The sequence below is a fragment of the Pollachius pollachius genome, assembly GCF_949987615.1.
Source record: "Pollachius pollachius genome assembly, chromosome: 1".
Taxonomy (NCBI): domain Eukaryota; kingdom Metazoa; phylum Chordata; class Actinopteri; order Gadiformes; family Gadidae; genus Pollachius; species Pollachius pollachius.
The window spans coordinates 21,442,886-21,468,369 of record NC_136934.1 but is presented as its reverse complement, the minus strand read 5'-3'; the positions used below and the strand labels follow the sequence as shown (position 1 = coordinate 21,468,369).

The 25,484-nt window shown below is 43.9% G+C and overlaps 2 protein-coding genes across 4 annotated transcripts in view; one reads left to right on the top strand and one right to left on the bottom strand.

The window, feature by feature from the left end:
- The window catches only part of grin1b (glutamate receptor, ionotropic, N-methyl D-aspartate 1b), a gene marked incomplete at both ends in the record, with an annotated part of 28,881 nt that extends 22,073 nt beyond the window's left edge, over window positions 1-6,808 (bottom strand). For 2 of the 3 annotated variants that reach the window (XM_079756356.1, XM_079756357.1), the window contains 4 exons: window positions 14-76; window positions 1,614-1,790; window positions 2,922-3,056; window positions 6,557-6,808. In XM_079756356.1, coding sequence (XP_079612482.1) covers window positions 14-76; window positions 1,614-1,790; window positions 2,922-3,056; window positions 6,557-6,808 — 627 coding nt within the window. The remainder of the gene's footprint in view (window positions 1-13; window positions 77-1,613; window positions 1,791-2,921; window positions 3,057-6,556) is intronic. The other variant, XM_079756358.1, reaches the window with a different exon arrangement.
- Window positions 6,809-13,167: 6,359 nt separating this feature from the next.
- Window positions 13,168-17,202, top strand: ciz1b (cdkn1a interacting zinc finger protein 1b; the record flags this gene model as incomplete). Its single annotated transcript, XM_079755200.1, has 12 exons — window positions 13,168-13,294; window positions 13,516-13,591; window positions 14,033-14,132; window positions 14,439-14,527; window positions 14,643-14,731; window positions 14,879-14,949; window positions 15,361-15,507; window positions 15,618-15,700; window positions 16,240-16,333; window positions 16,463-16,567; window positions 16,878-17,072; window positions 17,182-17,202. The coding sequence occupies exons 2-12, from the start codon at window positions 13,566-13,568 to the stop codon at window positions 17,200-17,202; spliced, it is 1,020 nt and encodes a 339-aa protein (XP_079611326.1). The 5' UTR covers window positions 13,168-13,294; window positions 13,516-13,565.
- Window positions 17,203-25,484: the final 8,282 nt, after the last annotated feature.

The window sequence follows — 25,484 nt, the reverse complement described above, 5'->3', positions numbered from 1 at the left end:
CATGCAAGTATACCTTAGGTCCTCTCCTGAAGTCAAAGGACTGTTGGTCGAGGTTTTCAAAGTTCCTGTTTTTAGTCTGATGGGTAATGTGCACAGAGAAAATATGCAGACACAGAAGAGTATTATAGACAGATAGTCAGATATGGAGGCAGGACAGCATTCCAACAAATCTCCTTTAGTCTGTTGTCAAATCAGGAAACTGCAGCCTGGACACTGGAGCACACAAACACACATTCGATACCTTCCAACCTCCATAGCTATACCCACCAACCCACCTGTCGGTCTTAATGACACATAGTACTCTGTCTCTTGTATGCACACTGGCTTCCTGCTCTGTCAGATGTTCCACTATGTGTAGCACTGTTAATAGTCTTATACATAAGTATATACTATAGCATGTCTGAGGCAGTTGGGTGTATTTTTTAGTCAGCGATGGATCAACACATAAGTTCCTATAGCAAAAAGCTTGACAGATAAACGGCCTCTTCAGGAGTAGGACCAGACGAACAGAGGTAGGCACACATCTGTATATCGTAATGCATTCATAAATGCAATTGATAATAATTGCAATTGATAATAATTTAAGACAAATTCATGTTTGCATGTACAGTGTGTATTTATGTGTTGAAGTATCTTTGGGATATGATATGAATCTACCTAACAGTGTGTCACTCTTGGAAAAGTCTAAAAGCAGCCAGTCTGGCCTCCTATGATCTTAGTTAATGGCTCCAGAAAGTCAGTCTGAGTGCCCCTGGAGCCAGCTTACTTAGAGGTCTGGAACCTCCCTGTGTTTGTGATCCAGCATCCACCCATTATCCCACTTTAGATCTCCAATCCATCACAAAACAAGCCAGTCCTCATAGTGGGCGAAATGTGGAGAGGGTAGACTAAACCGCCTTCCCTTTCCAGCAGCCTCTTTCTCTTTCCTTTTTTACAAAGTCAAAGTGAAGTGGAGTGATGACCTCCATTAACAGGCAGTGACATGGTATTTCCATCAGAACCCTGCAGCCCTGCCTTCTAACAGAGTGTTACTACCGCCACTGATCTGTATCTTCTATAGCATATTCATCTTATATCTATTATTTAATCCCAACAAACACAACATTGCTTCTGGAGAGCCCATTCCATACACAACGAGACCCACAACACCGACACTAACTCAATCACTGGTTTCTCGGTCTACTGGTTTCTCTGTTCCACCTTCTGTATGTATGTTTGTGCGACCCCAGTTCTAGGTTCGATCATTGCGCTGTAGAGATGGAAGAACGTAACCTGGACATGATGTTAGAAAGATAGAAAGATAGATCTATAGATCTATAGACAGACAGACAGACAGATAGATAGATAGATAGATAGATAGATAGATAGATAGATAGATAGATAGATAGATAGATAGACAGATAGACAGATAGAAAGAGAGTAAATGAGAAAGCCAGGAAAAATATGTAATGAAATATGGCAGATGGATGAGTGGATGAGTGAGCTCACAAAACACACAGAAGAAACAGAATCACGCAGCATAGCCGACTACAAGGTACAAAAGACACGCACACATAACCACACAAAACAAACCGCATACACCCAGACACACACAGCCTCATCCGCTAAAGCACCTTGGTCTCTCTCTCCTCCAGCAGTGTCTCCAGTCTCTTCTGTGCCGCTCGGCCCTCGTGGTCATCACTCACGATGAGGATGATGTGGTTCCACCGGAACTCTCTCATCAGGTCGAACCACACCTGGGCCTGGTGGGAGTAGGGCGGCACCGTCCGGAGGAAGGACAGGTGGATACTCTGCACACGGGGGAGAGGAGAAGAGGAGCAGGAGAGTTGGCACTCTCACATGCAAAAAGGTCTTCGAGGCTCTATGCAATGGCCGGATGTATTTTGCTACCTTACCGAAAGCTCCTTAAGGAACAAATATTATAACGGTTCTGTTTGTGCGTTCCTAAACAAAACGTTGCATTTCAACTTGAATAAGAGATTGAAAAAATACGGAATACTGTTTTCAGTTTTTCTGTGATCACTTTTAGATGTTATGATTATTATTACACATACAATTAATAGTAGTAAAAGGAGTAGTAGTAGTAATAGCTGTAGGATTACTAGTAGTGTTAGTAGTAGTTGTAGTCAGTAGTTAACCTGGGCACCACACATATCTGCAAGCTCATGTTTTATGATCTCTGGCATTTTCATCTGGCCCCTGTTCAGACAGATTTTCATTTTCATAAACAACCAAGATGGCTGCCGCTGATGTGTCATGCAGATTGTTGCTGTGATTGGTTGTAGGTCAATCTCATGTGTCCAGAGGCATTAAGGTCAATGCCAGTTGATAAGTAAAAATAGTTGACACAAAAGACACAATTATATAGCAGCTCCTTATTCGTCAATATTCATACCATTATTTCAAAACAGAATGGAGTCTTGATATATTTGAAAACCAAATATAAAATTCATAATAAATAAAGTCTGCTAAAACGTACCTGACGATGAGGATGATGGTGGTGATGATAGTTACGCTAACATGCGTATGATATTATGATGTTGATCATCACAGTGGGCTTCTGACATGTTAATGACGATGAAGATGGTCATCTGGGATGAGAGAAGGATTGTGGAGCAGCTGGTCGTTAGGAAATTATGATGTTGGACGGAAATCCTGGTGGTGGTGGTGGTGGTGGTGAATAGGTTAGGAGAAGGAGGATGAAGACGCCTCCTTGCAGAATAGACAAACAAACAGGTGGTGTGGATGAAGATGACGACAATGATGATGACGTAGACAGCGATGATGATGATGACGAAGATTATGACCATGATGATAACGACGATTATGGTAATTATGATAACTATGATAACGACAACGACAACTACAAAGATGATGATGATGCCGACGATGACGACGAGGGGGACGACAACAATGTTTACCTTGTCAGAGTAGATGGACATGCGGGTGGTGAGGCCGACCACAGGGATGCGGTAGAAGCCGGCGGTGTAGGACACGGGAGTGGGCGTCAGGTGGTCGTTGGACTGGGGCGGGTGGCTCACCAGGATGGCATAGACCTGGAATCACACGTGTTTTTCATTAGCAAGATAATACAGAACACCTGAAGAACATCCTATAATACTGCCCACGATACAATAACAAAAACGCACACGCATGCATGAACACACACACACACACACACACACACACACACACACACACACACACACACACACACATACACACACACAGGTAGGACAGATGAACTGCCAGAGAGGCAGCAGAAAGGCTGGCATAACAGTAGAGGAATATTTAATGTGCATGGCCTTGTCTACAACAAGCTAAAGCCCTGGAGCACTACGTTGTCGTCTGACCACGTGTGTGTGTGTGTGTGTGTGTGTGTGTGTGTGTGTGTGTGTGTGTGTGTGTGTGTGTGTGTGTGTGTGTGTGTGTGTGTGTGTGTGTGCTCTGCTTCTATGTATCATCACCACTGGCATTCTAATCTGCCCCTCCCTGTGCTTTATCAGATAAAGAGGTTGTTAATCTCCTCTCCATCTCTCGCTCTCTCGCGCTCTCTTGCTCTCTCTTTTGCTCTCTCTCACTCAGGCTCTCTCTCTCACGCTCTCTCTTTCTCTGATGGTCTCTCTCGCGCTCTCTCACGCTCTCTCTCTCTCTCTCGCTCTCTCTCTTTCACCTCTCTCTCGCGCTCTCTCAATAATAAAGCCGTTGTCCCACACACACACACATGCGCCATGTTGGCCTCATTCATCGACAACCCATGCATAGATGGATCAAAGACACATTATAGAATAGAAGAGACAGGACACTATAGACCATTTAGTACCCTGGTGGGAAATCATATAGAGCAGAAGAGACACTAGAACACAGAACGGAACTAGTGACATAGAAAGACACTAGTGAGGAAATGAAGACCAGAGGGAGGAGACTACTGAACACATAGAGACAATTAAGGGCACTGGTGAGGCTATATAGACCAGATGAAGGACACTAGTGAGGACATATAGACCAGATAGGTTCCTAGTGAGGACATATAGACCAGAAGAACTCTAGTGAGGACATATAGACCAGATGAAGGACACTAGTGAGGACATATAGACCAGATGAAGGACACTAGTGAGGACATATAGACCAGATAGGACACTTGTGAGGACATTGACACCAGATTAAGGACACTAGTGAGGTCATATACCATATGAAATACAAAACAGGTGAAGGCCACTAGAAACATCACACGAGTATTACATTTTTAATATTCCCCACACATTGTGACCAGTATCTCAGTCTCAGACACTGTAAATTGTTCCATACAACACTTAACACAGGAAACCGCCCCATTCAACCAGTCTACCACTATGAAATATGGGGACTACCCCGTACAACCACAATCCATTACTAAGAGAGAACCGTGAGCAAGAGCGGGGGAAGCGAGAGAGAGACAGAGAGTGGGAGCGAGAGAGGGGGAGCGAGAGAGGGGGAGCGAGAGAGGGGGAGCGAGAGAGAGACAGAGAGTGGGAGAGAGTCAAATGGAATATATGTAGGCCAAACTCATAGATATTCTATTGCCTAAAGTAGAAAGGTACTATCTATTTATTTGAGCAGACACTTTACCCAAAGTGATTTTTTGGTGTGAAGGGGGCCTGGCTTCAGGCTCAACGGATGGGGCGGAGATGCTCAATCAGGGGCACACAGCTGTGGGTGGTGGGACTAATGAGCGATCAGTGTTATGTACTCATGTGTGTTCTGCTCTCCCCAAGCAGCATCCTAACCTAGAAGAGTTTTGTGCGACGGGTTTTGGGCACTCTTTGTCAGCCGCACCGGGGGAATCCAGACTAATTCCACTGCTTATTCCAGCGTGTTCGCTGCTATCGTGAACGCAACAGAGACAGGGATCAGAATACAGACTGACACTGATTTGTTTTCATTTGTCATTCGGCAGCAGGTTGGGGTCGGGCATCTTGCTCAAGGGTGCCTTCAGTTTTGGTCTGGGGTTTCGAACCCAGCACCTTTCAGCTAAGAGTTCTATCCTGCCACTGGCTAGACATGAAATTACAAGATGACGTTAAGATGATATAAAGAAAACAATGAGATGATTAATATCTAGTGTTTGTTGATTTGCTCTTTGAAATAATGGTTGAAAAAATGGAAAAGGTACTTGTATTATTTGCCCAAAAAGACACAATGACAGAATACGGAGCAGTCCCTTGTCTCAGGCTGTGAATAATAGAACTGGCTTTGACGCCTTGTTCTCCTGTAATTATTCAACAGGGAAAGTTAAGGCAGAATTAATAATTCATATTTTTAAGAAAAAAACATTAGCCACTGTAACATTGTTGGAATTTGCCTGTTGGCAATGTAGAGCCCAGCCCAAGTTCTGTTTAACTGTGGCAACGTACTTCAATGTGTCATGTCAAATCTCCATTTGTGTACACACCATCACATCGCCGGGTCAAAGCTGTCTGAGAGTCGTGTATCTGGGAGTGTCGTGAGATGGCGGCACAGACGACAGCTCTGAGTCAATAAACACGTTTTATTGTGCCGTTGACCCTGTCCTACCCTCGGGCTAATAAAACTGAACTCAGAACTCAAAAGTATCCGATGTGACGTGAATTCATATCAGATTCATTGCCATAAGAAGCTTTCTTTGACACACTGTAATTCAAGGTTTTGCAACATGAGGTAAATCGTACAATGACGCATCAATTCTTTGCCTTGCTACACTCAGTTTCATTCAGATTCAGCAACTTGGTCGGCCGTGAAAGGGAAGGCTAAACGTTGTTGTGTACTGCTGTAGAATACACAGAGCCCCACTGGAGAAGCGAGGGCTACACCGGACAGTATAGAAAGTGAGGCACAATGATGCACATCAGTCAACAAAGCCAGGCAACAGTTGAAGTACGTTGAAGTGCTTGTGTGTATACCTTCATTCTTACTGCTTTAAACATCCCACACACACGCACACGGACGTGCGTGTGCGTCCATATGCTTGTGTGTGGGATGTTTAAAAGTGACTCAGAGTCCCTTTGGGAGCCATCATTGTGTCCTTAGGGTTCTAATAATTGATCATAAGAAGATAGCTTTATACACGTCTATGTTCAGTTTTCGTTAGCCTTCTTTCTGTTTATCTCCTGTTATCTCTATTTATCTTTTGACCCTACCCTGAGACCAACTGGTGGTGTAGCTTGCTTTCATTTTAGTGTATTCATTTTCAGTGGAATTGGTGTTCATTTTAATGATTGTGATAATTACAATTATTGTACCTCAATCAATCCATTAATTGATCATCAATGAATGTGTCTTTCTGTCGCTGTCCTTTCTGTATCGACACATGGCGCAAACAACAGGTCAACCTTACAGCCCTCCCCCAACATACACGCACACACATGCACACTCGAACACACGCACGCACACACACACACAAACACACACACACACACACACACACACAGAGGGAGAGGCAGATGGGGGGGGGGGGGGAGAGCGAGAGAGGGAGTGAGAGTGAGAGAGAGACATAGACAGGGAAAGAGAAAGGGAGGGAGAGAGTAAGAAAGAAACCTACCTGGTTGGATATCAGGTCTTCACAGACGGACAGGGCCATCTGGATGGCGTTGGGTTTGTGCGTGACGGAGATGGCGTTCATTTTAAACTTGTCCCTGCCATACATGGTGTTGGCCTGGCTCACGGCGTCTTTGAAGACCTGCTCGTAGCGTTTCTGACTCAGAACTGCCCCGATGTTCACTATCTTGGGTTCGCATCCCCCACGGGCGCACGAGCACACCACGAAAATGGCCAAGAGGAACAAAAAACGCATTTTGACAGAAAATAAGAAAAAAGCAACAAATAAACTGGGACCACTGGGGTTAGATAGAGGACCCACTTTGCTGGATGTGTGAACACTTAAATAGGCGGCGAGATGTACAAACACGTACACGCTTTCCAGCAAGACAGCGTTCTCCTTCGAATGTAAACATAGGAAGAAATCACATCCACCGCACGGTGCCCGTTAACGGCACGCACACTTTGTCCTCGCGACCTCGGAGGAGCGTCGGAATGTCATCGGTGACGTTCTGACAGCAGAGCCGCGGACGACGCTTTGATACTTCCTCGACCCAGGCTCGGGATAAAAGACCGCCAACCTGTTCGCCCGCGAGCTGCTCGCACGCACACAGAGAGTTCAACACAGTCACAACACTGAAACCCTGTCGTCCTTTCCCAGGTGCGTCCTGTTGATTACCGCTTCCAACGTTCTTTTTTCTTCTTCTTCCTTTTAACTAATGACACACAGGCGACGATTAAAACGCTCCACTTTGCGAGAGAAGTCGTTTTATTTTAGACCGACGCCTCGATACATTTCCCTCATTATCACACGTGTTGTGGTTCCGACGCGCGTGGAGTTCCGAATGACCTGATGCTCGCGAGCCGCTGTCCTTGGTCCTGATCCGCTCGCTCCCGCGCTGGGAGCATTAGAAAGGCGCGCCGCCGATGCCTTCTCTGATTCCTTCCGCTGGTTTGGCTTCGGCGTTTCGGCCTAGATGCTCTTGTGTATGTGAATTAATGCAACGAGTCAACGACACAATTCCCCGTCCACGTCCCCGCTAACGACATTCTTCAGCCTATAGAATGCTTTAACAAAGGTTAGGATAACAGTGACAGTGTTAAGGCGAAGAAGAATGTAAATAGCGCCGTAACCTGAAAAGGACAAACACAAGGACAACGTTGGACACCTGCCATGCGTGACCATTGACTTGTGTTAGGCCCACTATCCGTCTAGGTTAATATCAACATTAGAACGTGATGTTTGAACGTTAATAATTGACACACTTCCCTCTCTCTCCCCTGCTGGTGGCTCTGGGACAGCGGGGCCGCACAACTCCCTTGTGCTCTCTGCTTAATTACACCGAGCACAGTGGCCCCAGTGCTCTGTGTGTTGAGCAAATGTTAACTTCCCGCGGTTGATACATTTAAATGCCTGTCAACTGCGGAGCACCGATTCATGGCTTTGTGTTTTGTAACTGATACATAATTGATTACACTTAAGAAGAAGGTCTGTGTTTTTCTGGCCGACATGGAGGACCACTCACCCAGCCTTCTGATACCTTGCACGGGGCGAGTGCGAGTGTTTGTGTGTTTGTGTGTGTGTGTGTGTGTGTGTGTGTGTGCGTCTGTGCGCGCGTGTGTGTGCGCGCGTGTGCACGTGTCTGTGTCTGTGTGTGTGTGTGTGTGTGTGTGTGTGTGTGTGTGTGTGTGTGTGTGTGTGTGTGTGTGCGTGCGTGTGCATGTGTGTGTGTGAGGGCTTGTGCTCGCGGGGGAGGGATATATTTATGCCAAGTATCAACAGATGGGGCAGCAGGAACCCAAACATGTTGACGTGAACAAGAGGCCAGCTTGTTGGATCAAATCCTTCCTCTCCCGCGCGGTTCTTGTAATGCGCTGTTCCGAATACAGTCTGAAAGCAGTCGGTGAAGTAAACAGTATCACCTCCATCGCATCAGCCTCGCGCGCAGCTGCATACGGCTCGCGAAGGGCGAATAGTTAATGACAGAGCGCCGGAGTACCGTTGCCAAGGAAACAAGCATCTCCGACTGGCTTGTGATGTTCAGCTTCGACCCCCCTCCCCCCCCCCCTTCCCAACCCTAATAGACCTATAACGTATAATTAAAGTTCCGCGCTTAGCCCCAGTTTTATTCAAAGCTATTAGACTGACTGTTGCTAAATTTAAGTAGCACGCGAGCACACACGTGCTGTGGGCCAATACGTTTCGAGCGGTGTTCTGTGTCCAGTGCTATAACGAATCCATCAATTAAATCACCCCCATGGGTGTTAAGAGTTCTCATTTCCTCAGATCAAGAAAACAGTGGTACATTGATTCCATCTTATTTGAATTCTTTAAAAATATAATAGGCCAATATAGACTAATATAGCATTTCAAGACTATGATTAAAGCCATATATATATATATATAGGCCTATTTATATGTATATTTTTTTGTTCTTTTCTCTTTATTAATTTCTAAACAAATGAAAATTAAAGAAACTATACTCAAATGCTGCTCTGTCAGTAAATACATTATCCAGACGATCTGGTTTGAGGCTCTAAATAAACAGAAACAGTAAAGTAAAGTAAATGTAAACGGGAGGCCCATGAATACAACAAGTGTGCGGACTGAAAAAACTGAAAGCCATTGTCGTCAGTCAGAGCGGCTGAAGGTTAAAGTGATGCAGCTTGAGTCTCCGGCTCTGTTCAGCTTATAAATAATGCATTTGCAACCACATTAGAAGAGTCTGAAGCGCCTGTAGTCACCCCGCTAGACACCGCTGCCCCAGAGCATGAAAAAAATAGATACCTCCCCCTGCATGACGTCCAGCGTCAGGACACAGAAGCCCGTCGAGGCTTAGAGCGCACAAGTGCGAGTCAGACGGTTAACATCCCCAGCTGGAGAACATGAAAACATGGGGCAAAACTAAATGAAGACTTTTACAAATCCGTCCTCTCATTCCAGAAGGAAAAACACCAAATAATGCATGAAGAGCACAATTAGCATGATGAAACCTGATGCTTAAAGCCATAGGAGAGCAGTACAATTTAAAAACATCCTTAAGGAAAATGACCATAATATGCTCCTTCATAGGGGTGTTCTCCGGAGCACCTCACAGAGGGTGAACACAGGGGTATCTCATGTTAAGGGGTATCTCATGTGTTAATCATGGCATGCCCATCGATCCCATCATTAACTTCATGAGCTACACCTGTTTGTGTCCCTTCCTGTGGCCCAACCAGTCTATAAGAGCTCTGTGATAAAGGCTGTACATCCAGCTGTACAACAGCTGATCACTAGCTTTGCGAGACCATCCAATGCAGCAATTGATTTCGACACATATGGGCCCAACCAAACGTGGTATATGTTCGAGGTTCAACTACCTCAGCTGGACGCCTAGTACCACCATCGCTAAGAGCAAGTAAAGGTTGATCATCACGGTCACAACTCTTATCTGTTTTTGGCACTGCATCCGGTGGAACGAGCTCCCTGCCAATGTCAGGACCGCAGTGCCTCCCTTACCACCCACCCCTCTTATGCAATGATTGTATGTTGTACGGCCTGGCACTTCATGTACGCACTTATTGTTGTACGTCCTTGCACTTAAATATAGTATTCAGCATCATATCCAATATTATCCTAGCTAGCTTTGTTGTATACGGGGAATGGGTTACCCTAACAATTGTTGGCACTTAATTCTATGAACATCCTTACTGTACCGACAGTGATACATTGTTTCTCATTCTTCTGACAAATGTACTTATTGTAAGTCGCTTTGGATAAAAGCGTCTGATAAAGGCCCTTAATGTTAATGTAAAAATGTTTTTGTAAATGGAAGTAGAGCACAAGCAACACAACCTGTGCAAAATTTAAAGGCTTATTAAAAGGGTACGTTGTTGATTTAGACTTTTTCACCATGGGAACCTTCCTGGGTTTGGACAAGGACAGTGAGCCCCCTCTTTCGCCAGCCGGTTCAGTGATCCCACTGTACGTAGCCAGAAGCCATTAGCAATAGCGAGCTGATGTAAATTCCCAGGCTCCAGAAAATTAGCAACATAGCTTCATACACCTTCGGTAATGCAAAGATGTATCTGTTTATGTATCTGGAATAAAATACACAAGAATTACATTAATTTTACAAGCAGTTAAAGGCAGTAACAAGGAATTGTATTTTACGATAAAATACTAAATAGGTAGCTTTATAGGTGGCTCTGACAAAAACAATGCAACTGAGTTGAAGAAGTGGAAGAAGCGATCATTTGGAAAGAAATAGTGCTGTAGTCACTACTTGTAAAATAAGCTTGATTTTCAAATTTTGAATTTGCCTCTTTTACATACTTAATTCCAGATATACACATGTTAATTCATTTGTATTTGCATTATAAGGAAGGAGTATTAACTTGATCACTGATCCAATCTACAAAAAACGGTATTGAGGGTTCACAGAATGAGGCAAAGCCAAAATCCTGGACGTACCCTTTCAACTTTTTAGATTGCTACATTTACATTGGGCGAGGCCTTTGTTTTGAAATATTTACTGCAATGCTCCTTGTTTTGTGATGAGCTGAACCCCTCCCCCCACCTGGCACTGATTGGTCATAACACTTTTCATTGGGGAGAGGCTTTCAACAGGCTTGAGGCCAGATGGATAAAGAGTGGAACAGAATGTGAACCCAGGATTGTGTCACGAGGCTAAGTGAGCACTGTGACGCATCAAGAATCGATGACACGATTCGAGAGATGTTACTCTTTGTAACTCATATGTAAATAAAACAAGATAGAGAGAGAATAGTAAGAGTGAGCAAGGCGGAGAAAGAGAGATGTAGCTGTATTTAAGCAGTCTCTACTTATCTTTTTTTATGGGTCAGCTCTTTTTGAAATACACAGTTTCAAATAGAACTCAAACCTACAACCACTACACACACACACAGACACACATGCACACATTCTAGACTTTGCTTTATGGTTGATTACACAGCCATAGAGAGGTGCATCATGGGACACGTAGCTGGTTTGTAACATTCCTAAGGGCAAAAGACTGTATAAGCCCCCATAACCATCCCAACCCCCACACACACTACAATTGAGAAATGTGTGTATGCGTGCGTGTGTGAGTGTCTGGATGTGTGTGCATGTGTGTTTTGCGTGTGTGTTTGTGTGTGTGTGCATGGGCATTCTCTGACACCAATACGTCAAACTGGTTTCCAGTTACAGAGCTTCAACTAGGCTTTGTAATCCAGGCTTTAAAGATCACATAACTTGACAGCCATTGAGAGTCATTAAAATAAATAAAAACATGCATATTTTTAACTGTATATTTATATATGTTTATTTTATTTTGGTCTGAATGGTTGCAGAGTTATGCTTCTTGAGCCTGGACTTCAGTATTTTCTGGTTTGGAATGTACATCAAACAAGCACAAACAAGGTTGATCCACACATTTCAACATCTATAGCCACCAACTTGCAGTTTTGTTGTTCACAAAATACAGTGCGGGTGCGACAACCAGGGATGTGATGGGACATGAACATGAGGGCTGACCCTGCAAAGCCACTCCCAACCTAGCTCCCCCTATTTGTAGTTTAAAATATATATCATAAAAGATAAATTGTGTAGAAATAGTGTAGAAATAATTCGGACGCTGTGGGTAACACATTTGAAACTACCAAGGAGTGTTCTGTTAAAGCAAGGGTAGGTCATTTGGAGAAACCAACAGCTACATTTTGATAGTATCCATCTCCCTAGAGGCCTTCTTCCAAACTAACTCACCAGAAACACACGACAAGCCCCCCAGCTTCAGCCATAGTTCTACAAAGCCTTCTGGAAGACTCCGGTCATGAGAAGTGAACGGGTAGAGTGTATGCAGGCCTACAGATACAGCAACAAAAACCAGAGGTTTTAAAGAAAATTTGTCAGCATTTTTTTTTTTTACAATGATGGATAATAAAGGAATCTCTGTCCTTTAAGTTTCTTGACAATTTGATTAAGCTGATTGAATTCACACTAGGGGTGGGGGACTTTACCCCAGAACTATGAACCTTTGCAGGAACTAAGTGCGTTTCAACCGCAGGAAACATGGTCTAAATTAAGTTCTGGGGACATTATTTTAGCCCCAAAAACGTCCCTGCTCAAGTGGTAGTGTCTCTTGCTACAGTCAACAACTGTTAGACTGACCAATATGCAGCATAGATTTAGGTATACGCGCCCACTTGTGATGTCACTAAGGCACAGGAAAAGGCAGAATTAGAAAATGGCTTGTAATGGCTAATCACACTCACACCTTGTGGTATAATAGGGGTCCTGTTAATGGTAAATAAAGATTACTGTTTTTCCCGTTGGCGTCTTCTAGTCTGATCAACGGCTTAGGTAATTGGGTTTGTTTCTCTTAAAGTTTACTCTGTTTACCTTTTCGCTGCAGGCCGGGCTGCGTCTTACTCCATAACGCACTACCCTCATTTAAATGAATGTTGGCGTTTCAATGGGAGCATGGAGATGGTGACTGTTAAGTGCACTGGCGCCTCCGAGTTACTAGGGGGCGATGAAGCTGCCAGCAGCATCAACTGTACCCACTGTTCACTGTCGAGCGAGTCACCATAGACTGTAGTGTTGACAGTCCGCTTCAGTACTATTCAAAGTGTTGTTCGGTTCACATCAACTGAATTCATGTTCTTACAGGTTTTTTTAAAATAGATATATACATTTTTATGTCACGGAAATACTGTGAATACAAAGCCTAGAGTTTAAGAGGGCTAGGCTAACCTGGTAAGACTTGCTAGTAGTTTCTCCTCTAAAACGAATTCGATAATAGAAAAAAACTCAGATATCATATTATACCGCACATGATCCGTTGTCGTTTACGTCCAATGAGTCCAATCTTTACACGAACGGGTTTTATACACGTACGACCTACTGATAAGCATGACCTTTATGATTTATGACGACTTTTTGAGGACCACATAATTCATGTGCGTCTCTCTTCACAGGAGCCTTGGCTGTAGAACAGACCAGACTGACAACCATTACTCCTGGGAACATGAAACGACAACGGAAAGCCGACAGGTTGATAAAGTTCATCTTCGGTTATTGAATTGTGTCACGCTTTTAAAGGGGACATATTATACCACCAGGTGTGAGTGTGATTAGCCCTTACAAGCCGTTTCTAAAATCTGCCCCTTCTGACATCAATAATGGGGTTGTCTACCTAGATCTGTGCTGGATAGATGAGCAACGCTTACTTCTGTCCACTGGGTAGGCTGGTAGACTGATCTATCCAGCACACATCTAGGTGGCCGTGCCCACTTGTGATGTCATGAAGGGCAGATTTTAGAAACGGCTTGTAAGGGCTACTCGCACTCACACCTGGTGGTATAATATGTCCCCTTTAATCCCTTACTGACCTATATTATTACTACTGCTATTATTATTATAAACGAGATTCCTAGTTTACACTGTGTTGATCTTGAATCATCATCATAATCATCAACACCCCTCCGTCCCCAGGCGCTCCCTGAGACAGGCCGGCCCCCAGGCCAAGAGGGGCAGTCCCCGTGTCCAATGCGCTGTCAGCTCCCTGATAAAGCAACAGCTTGTTGCTGAGCAGGTAGAGCCAAGTGTACCATCCCTCCTAAATGATTTAGTAGTAACATGTTGTCCCCTTGATAGTATTAAAGAAAACTGTACAGTATAAAACATTATTTCAGCCTGAAGTATGCTTTTGACCAAGGTGCCTGTAAACATTTGCCTACATTACAAACTGTGAACGTAGCAATGGGGTACCAGTGCACCAGAGAATATGCCTCACTATATTTAAACAATCATGCTTCAGACATTCCACATCTCTCTAGGCAGAGTAGGAAGATAATCTCTCTTCGTAAAGGTGAGCATTCTGTGTCTCAATTGTTGTTAGGTTTCAGACATGAAGACTTTAGCAGGAGGATTTGTTGGTCAGCACCTGCAGGAACTAGAGGATGTGAGTGTGACACACAAGCCTGACAGGTCAGCAGTCACTCTCTATCGCCCTCTCTCAGTTTCTCTCGCTATGTCTCCCTCTGGCTGTCCATGACTCCATCTCTCTCCTGCTCCGTAGACTAATAAGAGTTATTTCTGACAGTTCAGGGCTCTCCGTCTCGTCGACCAATGCTGAAAGGCTCCCACAGTCATGCGATCATCTGGGTGATGGGCAGACTCCTGCCGCTACTGGTGTGTTTGTGTGTGTGTTGTTTGTTTGTGTGTGTGCCGGAGGGTTGATGTGAGATTAACAGATTTATTTCTACATATGAATGGCATATTTGAACAAGGCACGTTACAATTAGGGTGTTGTTTATTCTGTGTGTGTTTATTTGTCAGACAGTGCCCTTGTGTCCTTGAGTGATGCAGTATCTATTCCGGACCAGAAGGAGGTAGTGGAGACACCAGAGGTGAGAATCTCTAGACGGCTTGAAAACAACCTTGCCCCAATGCCCCATGTATCTCCTCCAGCTTACTGTGTGTGTGTGTGTGTGTATGTGTGTGTGTATGTGTTTTTGTCTATGTGTGTGTGGGCATATGAACAAACGTGTGTGTGTTCGCTTATTCACAAACCCGGGTGTGCTTGTGTTTGTACGTGTGTTTGTGTGCGTTTGTACAAACGTGTGTGTTGGTGCGTATGTACATACATGTGTGTGAGCGAGTGTGTGTGTGTGTGTGTGTATGTACATGCATGTTTGTGTGTCTGTATGTACATACGTGTGTCTGTGTATGTACTACGTCTGTCTGTGTGTGTGTGTGTGTGTGTGTGTGTGTGTGTGTGTGTGTGTGTGTGTGTGTTGCTGTGTTGCTATGGGAGACAGCTGCAGGGCCTGGGCTCCTCTCTTAAGGTCACCATCCAGAGAGAGAGCGACAGCCGGGCGTTCGGGGAGACGGCTGGACAGCCAGAGGGACAGCCGCAGGGACAACACCACTGCCACCTCTGCAGCAGCAGCTGTCCCAGCCTGCAGGTTAGAGCATCTGCTGAACGGTGAAACGGGCTGGGATTCACACGAGCACCAAGGGATATGATGGGACAAGTTAACTGTGTGTGTGTGTGTGTGTGTGTGTGTGTGTGTAGGCATTTCAGAACCACATGATGGGGAAAGAGCACCAAAAGAGGCTGAAGGTGGTCACAGAGATTGTGAAGACCGCAGGAAGCAGGTATTTCTGTTAACATTACACAGTTAATGATGTTAAATATACACTATATACATAACAAACTGATTTGTACAGCGTAAGGATAATGCATGCAAAGGGTGGGCACCTTTTTCCATATTCACAAATATTGTTGTTTATGAATATTTATTATTCCAAAACATCAGCTTTCCAATCTATTCACGTGACTAAAATGAGTGAGAGCAAATTTGCTGCCTGGTTAAATATTTGTCATGATGATTAGAACTATGTCAATAAAACACATTCATGTTGGTTGTCTTTATATAGTCTAATTACACTATCTTGTACACCAACCATCCTCTTGTACATATTTTTTAAAGCTGGATGGCTAGTTAAATACATACATGATGTATATAAAATACAGATACATGTTTATGTGTGTGTGTGTGTATATATATATATATATATATATACACAATTACAAGTAGTAATATATCCAAATGGGGATGATAATATACAACACTTCAACTTAATTGATTAGAAATTGACATACATTCCTGATTGGTTGATTATTGCCTTTCCAGGGGAGATCAGCCAATCAAGCCACGGTGGTGTGATACCTGCCAAAAACATTTTAGTGGTGACGTTATCCTTCACCGCCGGACAAATGTGCATAAGGTGAGACTAATCGCATCATATTCATTGAAAGCTAAATTTATTTGCACAATCTCCCTAGAAGTAATTTCACAAAACAGTCTCAGGTTGTATTTCAGAGTCTTGTTTTGTGTATTTTGTGTTTGTGTGCAGTTGTGTAAGCAGTCATCTCGTCCCTACTGCCTGGTGTGTAAACGACACTTCCGAACTCCCAGGAAGTTTGTGGAACATATGAAGTCACCAGAACACAAACAGAAGGTCTGAAAGGATCCTCACAGCAGCAGTGCTGGTTTCTTGATGATGCCTTCAGCAAAAAAAACCGATCCATCTCCATCTGATAAACGATTCAAACTAAATATAACTGACCAAATCTTTTGTGTATTTAATTTAGAGGATAATTATAACAGTTTCGTTGCTGAAGAAAAATTCTGACTGCAAAAAAATTTAGCATTGAGAAAACCGTGAATACAATCAAAATATATGTTGAGTTGGATTTTCCATTGCGTTGCTTTTTATAATCTTTCTTCGTTCTCCTTCATGTTCTCCTCATCCGTCGCTCCTCTCTCAGGTGCTCTTGGAGGAGGCACAGGATGACGAGCTCATCACGGTGGACGCCATCGGCTGCTTTAAGGGAGAGGAGGGGTCGGGAGAGGAGGGGTCGGGAGAGGAGGAATCGGGAGAGGAGGGGTCGGGAGAGGAGGGGTCGGGAGAGGAGGGGTCGGGAGGGGAGGGGTCGGGAGAGGAGCGATCGGGAGGGGAAGAGGTGGTGGATGGAGAGGGAGATGGAAACACCAGAGGTGGAGGGGAGGTAAGGGCCACAAACATGTGGAGTTTGACATCTTTCTGTGCACTTTCAACAACGTTGGGAAAAGACAGCAAGGCACCTGCCATAACCTTAGACACAGTGTGTGTGTGTGTGTGTGTCTTTATAGGAAACCTTCAAAGGAGAGGAAACAGAAAAACAGGACTACGACCCTGATACAGTTTACGGTAGGGTAGCATGAATACAGTCCCATTGTTTGTGCTAACAGAGGTCGCAGTGGTGTTTGACTGATGGGGGGGCTTGAGCTCCCCCTGATAGAACGTCTCCATTCATTGATTTGCTGCTCTTCCAATGATTTGTTTTAAAATGGAGTATAGAATAAGTATAGAATACGCTCTGTACATACGCAGGCTGTCCCGTTTTCTTTTCTCTTTCTTGGATACTTATTCTGACGGCCAGGTAATAAAGATGCAGCAGCATGTTGTTGAAAGGTTCAAACTACCTTGTGGACTGATCAGCCAGATGATGTCTTGCTTTACACAGGAAGCAGTTTTGTGGTCCCTGTAACCGGTTTCCTGTGTCGTCTCTGTGAGAAGTTCTTTGATAACGAGGCCGAGGCGCGGCACACACACTGTCGAACACACACACACTACCTCAACCTGCAGGTAAACACAACCACGCACACACACACACACACACACACACTAACTCAACCTGCAGGTAAACACAACCACGCACACACACACACACTAACTCAACCTGAAGGTAAACGCACACACACACACACACACACACACACACACACACACACACACACACACACACAAACACACAGAGCCCCTGTTGCAGACTGTGGGTCCTGGTTGGATGTGCATATTAATCACATCTGTTTTCCTGTTCAATTCTGACAGATTCACCAGACGTCTGGAAACGATGGAAACCTGACACAAGAGCAGACATCCTCAGCACATACATCCTCACTACAGACATCAAAATCACCGAATGAGGAACACAAGTACACACAGGCCACGGCCACACCAACCTGGGTACATCTGAGAAGGCTCCGTCCTGGCTTTCCATCGAGTTAGGCTCTCAGTCTACTGATATACACGATACAATAGTTGCAATGGAAGATCCTAGGGCAGGCAGTGCCCAACCTCTTTAAGGTCTTCTTACATTACTGTTCAGCTGCTTCCCGCTCCTCGTTTCTGAAACCCATCAACGTCTGCTCTTAATATCTATGTCCAAGTGCAGTAGTTTAGCAGTAGTTCGCTCAGGCTACGAACGATGAGGTCGGTCCGCTGTAAAGTAATTTATCTATGTCAAACATCAAGAGTGAAAAAATGTCCTGTGACCCCATATGCAGTTCAAGTGACCCAACATTGGGTCCCGACCCACAACAAACAAACAAGCTAAAAAACAGCATGTTTACACCATACTAGATGCTATTTAAAGTGTCTGTCAATATCTATAGTATCTATAAGTATTCTTACAATGTTACAGCATCTAGTATTGTTTATCTGATGCCTTGGCTGACCGTCCAAGAGAATAGAGTAGGCCTAAACTGATGCTTTGGAAATAAGAGACATGCTTTGGATATATTTGACAAGAACACTTGGAGAAAGAAAGGAAAATGTTGAATGTATCGCTCACATAAACAGTCATGCTTTGGAAATCTCTGTCTGTTCACGAAAACACGGGGAGCAACAAGGGGGAAATGCCGGTCAGGAGATATGGTGTAGGAGGGGAAGATGTATGGATTGCTTACTGGACAAGAGATTGAGCTGTTAAATAATAAATGAAAGAGGCGGAGATGAAGCCTTTTCACTTTACACACACGTTAATGTGGATATTGACAAAAATAAAACCCACAAAACACCCACAGAGAGGATGTTCTGGGACAATGAAAGGGAAAGACAAAGGCTTGTAAAGATGAGGACAGACAGAAGGGTGTACAGTTACTTCACATCCCACAATGCCTCAGATGACTGCTTCCTCTGGGGCTAAATAAAGGCTGCATCATCATTTTAACCTCCTTTGTTTCTGCTTATCAATTAACTGATGTTCAATACTACACACAATTGTTTAATCTACCTTAAAAATAACCTAGCAAATAAGAGAACAGCTCACTCCGGTCCAGCATCTAGACCCCCAATACACAGAAATGCTTTTGAGGGGTGGATTCTGCTGTGATGTAGTGACCAGGAACTCAACAGTGGTGGATATGTAATATTTATAGCTGTAGTTAGAAACGTAACACAAGGACAGTTATGATTTATGAATAATGCCAGCCATCTATGTGATGGCATTTATTAGAAAATGTTTGTCTTCATCAAATCCACTGAGGTCTGTTGGCAGGCTCGTTTCTTGCTACATGCGGACTATGCGGTTGCATAGTGTCCCTAAAGCCACCAGGGGGCCTCAAAGCCTTTATTTTTTATATTTTTGAATTTAATTGAGATTTTTGATAGCTATATATATATATAATTATTATTTTTTTTTAATGACTAGGCTCTCTTGGTAGCCAAGTGTGTTGAGTGAAAGAGCCTTTATGCACCAAATAAAGAAAAGTGCCAATACACATGAACCCAAATATTTATCATTGGTTTGTTTTGTGTTTTGATCATTTGAATTTGTAGATGGTTCCTAGCAGTGTTTCGTTATTTATATTTCTTAACCTCTTCAACACTGGGCGTGGGCCTGGACCTTTGCTCCTCGCGTGACCTAAATACAACGGCAAGTGGGCACTGGGCGCAGTGTGAGGCTCCTACCACTAGGGGGTGCCCCCGTACGCGGCCCAAATTAAATAAAAATAATAATTGAATACCGGGGTCCTCTACGCAAGGCCGGCGCTGGCCGCAATTTAATGGCGAGTCGCCATTAAATTGCGCCCTGGACAGGACTTCCGAGCGGGGGGGAGGGGGATGCATCGAGGCTCCTTTCCTAAGCATTTTTAGCATTCGAACCACCTTTCCTCCAAGTACCTCCGGGTCATCTGCATAGGAAAGGAAATTTCCAATGCAAAAATGAGAATTCGTAGAGGTCCCGGCCCTCGCGACCCAAAAATCAGACCGGCCCACCGGGAATTGTCCCGGTACTCCCGATTAGCCACTCCGGGCCTGGCTCTGGCCATCGTTCAGGAGGAGCTCATGTCACAAGGCCTTATCTCAAGGGGGCTCTATGAATTCTCTTTTTTGCATAGGAAATTTCCTTTCCTAATGAGATGACCCGGAAGTAATTGGAGGAAAGGTGATTTGAATTCTAATAATGCTTAGGAAAGGAGCCTCGATGCATCCCTTTAACCCTACTCTAGCATAGGTTACTCCTTAGCAACCTTTACGAAAGGAAAGGAGATAGTGGTATCCCATAATCCTTTACGGCGGCAATATTTAAAGCAAGATGCCAACGACGAAGTTAACCGACTCTACGCGAGGACGCATGAGAGACGTGGTAAAGCAGAAGAAGAGCAGAAAAGAAAATTAATAATAATGGATACCAATTCCAGAAACATATTATTTGAATCAAAATTAATGAATTTATTGCTGGTTATCAAGCACACAATATACACCGTAAGAAAATAAAATGCTGACTTCACATTTAAGAAAGACTTGATGTAAATTATGTTTCAAGCTAACCACAGTTATGAATGGTTTCTTCACCACAGAATGGACAACACCATATAAGGTTTTAATGATTTTATAGATCAGTTAAAGATTACAACAATGGCCACTTTGCCATTTCCGTTTAAGCCAAGATAGACCAAAGCTGTGTTCGAAATCATTCCCTATCACGTGCACTATATAGGGTGCTCGCCATTTTGCAGTGGTGTTCGAATTCTCAGTGGTTAATTTAATGCACTATATAGTGGACTTAAAATACCCAAAATTTGAGTGTACACACGATGTACCCTACATATTACTCCCGTATACCACAATGCAATGTGGTCGTGTTTTCCCGGAGAAGAAGAAGCTGAATAAACGCGAAAACGAATACATTTAATGATGGAGTCTCCGGCTTTCGTTTAGAAATGTCAACAATTTACTTGGGATTTCACATAGAAAATGTAACATTCAAAATTAATAAAAACACCTTGATCAAGGAAATGTAACTTTCAACATCAATACAACCTCCGGCTTTCCTCATGAGTGCCCGGTTTGTTTACATGATGTGGGCGCATCTGTCTGCGTCACACGAAATACCCGGCGCATTTACTGACGCAAGTGACGTTTAGAAATGTTCAGCGTAGTGTCTTCTCGCTTGTTCGTTCCCTATATAGTGCACTATATCATGAACACTATCTGGGAATAGTGGGCGAGTGAATAGGGAACGATTTCGAACACAGCTCAAATGTTTACCTGGGTAAATTAGAACAGGCGTGGCTTATTTACCGTTCAGATTCCCACTCCCAATATAACTGTTTGTTTACCTATGTTCGGCAGATGAACCACCTCCAGAACGCAAGGCCGTTAACCTTGTGTCTCTGTTAGAATAAAGCACGTGTTGAACATTTACCACTCTCCGAGTCATACCTAGCACGAGACGACCATACCACAAAGGATCGAAATAGTTTTTCACCAGACTACTGGGGGCAGTTAACTTCAACGTCAACATAAATTGTGCCTCTTTTTTTTCACATGTGAATTGGGATTCAAGTGGCCCAAAATATTCCCGTTGGCCAAGACTGACCTAAGAGATTTTCACTGTTGGTAGCTAGGAGTCTTCCGCTGCTGGTGGTCCTGGGGCTGGTAGCTAGGAGTCTTCTGCTGCTTATGGTGGTCCTGGGGCTGGTAGCTAGGAGTCTTCTGCTGCTGGTGGTCCTGGGGCTGGTAGCTAGGAGTCTTCTGCTGCTTATGGTGGTCCTGGTTACTAGGAGTCTTCTGCTGCTTATGGTGGTCCTGGTTACTAGGAGTCTTCTGCTGCTTATGGTGGTCCTGGGGCTGGTGGTGGCTAGGAGCCTGCTGCTGCTGGTGGTGCTGGCGGCGGCTAGGAGCCTGTTGCTGCTGCCGCTGGTGGTGGTGGTGGTTAGGAGGCTGCTGCTGCTGCTGCTGCTGCTGCTGCTGCTGCTGCTGCTGCTGCTGTCTAGGAGCCTGCTGCTGCTGCTGCTGTCTAGGAACCTGCTGCTGCTGCTGCTGTCTAGGAACCTGCTGCTGCTGTCTAGGAACCTGCTGCTGCTGCTGCTGCTCCTGGTGGTGGTGGTGGCTAGGAGCCTGTTGCTGCTGCCGCTGGTGGTGGTGGTGGTGGTTAGGAGGCTGCTGCTGCTGCTGCTGCTGCTGTCTAGGAGCCTGCTGCTGCTGCTGCTGCTCCTGGTGGTGGTGGTGGCTAGGAGCCTGCTGCTGCTGCTGGTGGCTAGGAGCCTGCTGCTGCTGCTGGTGGCTAGGAGCCTGCTGCAGGGGCTTGTAGCTAGGAGCCTGCTGCTGCTGCTGGTGGCTAGGAGCCTGCTGCTGCTGCTGGTGGCTAGGAGCCTGCTGCAGGGGCTTGTAGCTAGGAGCCTGCTGCTGCTGCTAATTAGGAGCCTACTGCTGCTGGGGCTTGTAGCTCAGAGGATGCTGCTGCTGGGTCTTGTAGCTAGGGGGGTGCTGCTGCTGGGGCTTGTAGCTAGGGGCCTGCTGCTGTTGGGGCTTGTAGCTAGGGGCCTGCTGCTGCTGGGGTTTGTACCTTAAAATGTCTTTGCCTTTGGGGGGAGACACACACATACATTTTTTGTATGTGTTTGTTTAAATGCACATACACCATTATGTTTTGGGGAAATTAAGCAATCCCCTCACTCTTACAGTTTTTCTCAATCATTTAAACACGTTTTCTGAAACTATAGATCAATTTCTCAAAACTGTAAACACAAACCTGAGAAGAGTTAATCATTTTGTCAAAACTAAACATATTCTTCTCAAAACCTTCTTTTTCCACCAAACAGTAAACACAGCTATCAAATTAATATCTCTTAGAGAGCATCAATTAAACACTGGTGTGATCAATTCAAAACACTTCCATCAAAATACTATTGACATATGTTTTGGCTTTATGAGGCCATGTTACATATTCCAATGTATAAAATTGTTTAGAAATAGCTTTCTTTTTTAAAGTTGCAATTAGGTGGTACATATAGTATAAAGACTGTTGCCATATTGTAATACAATATTATGAATATATCATATAAATATTGCATTGACAATCGTATCAGAATAGGAAACAATGCATATTTGTCTATCAAATTAGCTCCCAGAGTCATACTGTACACCTATAGTTGATGCTGCAACATTGTTCTGACAATACACTAATGTTAGGCTACCTATTTTGGTAAATTACAGTACAGTTATTGCATTGACACATAAGTAAAATGAAAAACACTACAGTAAGAAAATGTTTAGACTGTCTTTCGGGGATGTAATGATGAAATCAGTGCAAGTACAAAAAGGTAACAAAGCAAATTATATATATATATTTTACTGTAATATAGTGAAATGTTCAGCTGAACTGACACTTCGTAGCTCAACAAAAATTAAAAATAAGAATATAAATGAGGTGAAACAGATCTACATGTAAATCAGTATGTATCCCACCTCCAATCCTGATCAGGCCAAAGGACTATATCTACAACACAGTAGAGCTCACCGAGTCTCTTTAATGCTCTGACACATGATTGAAGTGTTTTGCCAGTTGAGTTTGAACAGGTGAGAAGTGAGTTAGACTTATTGGTAATTAGTTGTTGTGTTTTGAAGGCCAGTGTGATCCAGGTGACCAAGTGTGCTAATTGATGAGATTTGTGCTTAGAGTTTAGCAAAAAATGTCTAAACAGTGGAATTGTGCTTAGAGTTTAGCAGTCTGGAGCCTTGTAGTTGATACATGAGCTTCAAGTTTTCAGAATTGTGTGCATAGTTCCATTTTTTGTGTGTATACAATCGAAAAAAACTAATATCTCTTCTGGGGTGATTGAAACATCAGCGTAGCCGCGTAGTGTAGACAATATATGCACATAGCAACATTAATTGAACCAGTGAACCATTGAATCAGTAGTAGAGAGTAGGGACACCTACCGTTATTGAGATTGACAATGATGAACACAGGCTCTTAGGACACAGTTACAGCCGAACAGTTTTCCATGAGAGGTTCCTTGGTGAGTCAAGGGACTTAGGCCAGATCAACCTGACATCATAATCAGACAAAAGGCTTGCAAAACTGTTGCTTTAACCTTAAAGATCTCCTATTATACTACTTTTCTGGTCTTACTTTCCTATTAATGACTCCTATAGAGCAACCTGACACGAATCACAGCACAAAAAACTATGTAGATTTTCGGGAAACTCTTCCTCTAATCTGGGCGCTTTCAGCATTCTCTGTCAACACTCGGCCTCGTCCTTCTCTGCCCCCTCGCCCCCCTCCTGCCAACCCCACTCCATTGTGATTGGTTACCTTCCGGAAGCATGAGCATGTTGCAGGATTACCATACATGGAAAATCTGGATTGTTCTACGTAGATAAATCCCGGAAATTTGAACAAGTGAATGGCGACCGGCGTCCTCAGTGTTTAGCGCTCTGCACAGCCACCCAAGACGGTCAGCAGTGAATACGTCTAAATGCATGTATGTCATTATTTGACACTTTAGTATGGTTAACACGACTATAAATCATTATAACAACGTTTATAAGTCATAAAAGTCGAAAAAGAATAATAGGTGCTCTTTAAAGTGTCCAAGAAGCTTAACCCTCTCTCGGACGCAGACATCAAAACCAACAGCTGCCCAGACGGGCAGGTCCCTCAGCTAGTAGCCAGCTCAGAAGCCGCCTCTAAATGTAAGGGTCATTACTTATGTCTATGTGCGTTATTCAAATTATGTTAATTATGTGTAATGGCCTTATTATAATGGACTTATTAATAGCGTCAGGGGGTTAGGGATATTGGCATATGTTTTACTTTAACAAATTATTTCTTGACATTTAAAATAACCACAAGGAAAATTCAGCATTTGTCATTTATTATTATTTAGGAGATATTCAGTAAAGATTCAGTGAATTATATAAATTTTCAGAAGTTTAATGATGTCAGCCACAGTCTTTCCGATTTTTTATCAGTTTATGTAGGTTTAAAATGCTTGGGTCAATTTGAGATTTTTTAATTTAAATATAATGAAATAAGTATGTTTTTCACGGATCTAACTTATTTTCCTTCTAACTTGTAAATATAGAGACATTTAAATGTTGAATTCATGCCACAGGACCACCTTGTTTAATCCCCAGGCACAGTTTCTCCATATTGAACAGGGCCCCCCTACAAGCTAGTACCGGCCCTGTCTGTTGGCTCATTCACTAGCAGCGGTGTGTGTGACGTGTGCTCCGGTGACAATCGACTACGTGGCATGTCTTCTCCAGCGCGCCGACAGGAGGCGCACTGCCGACCGGCGCAGAGGATAATGGGGCG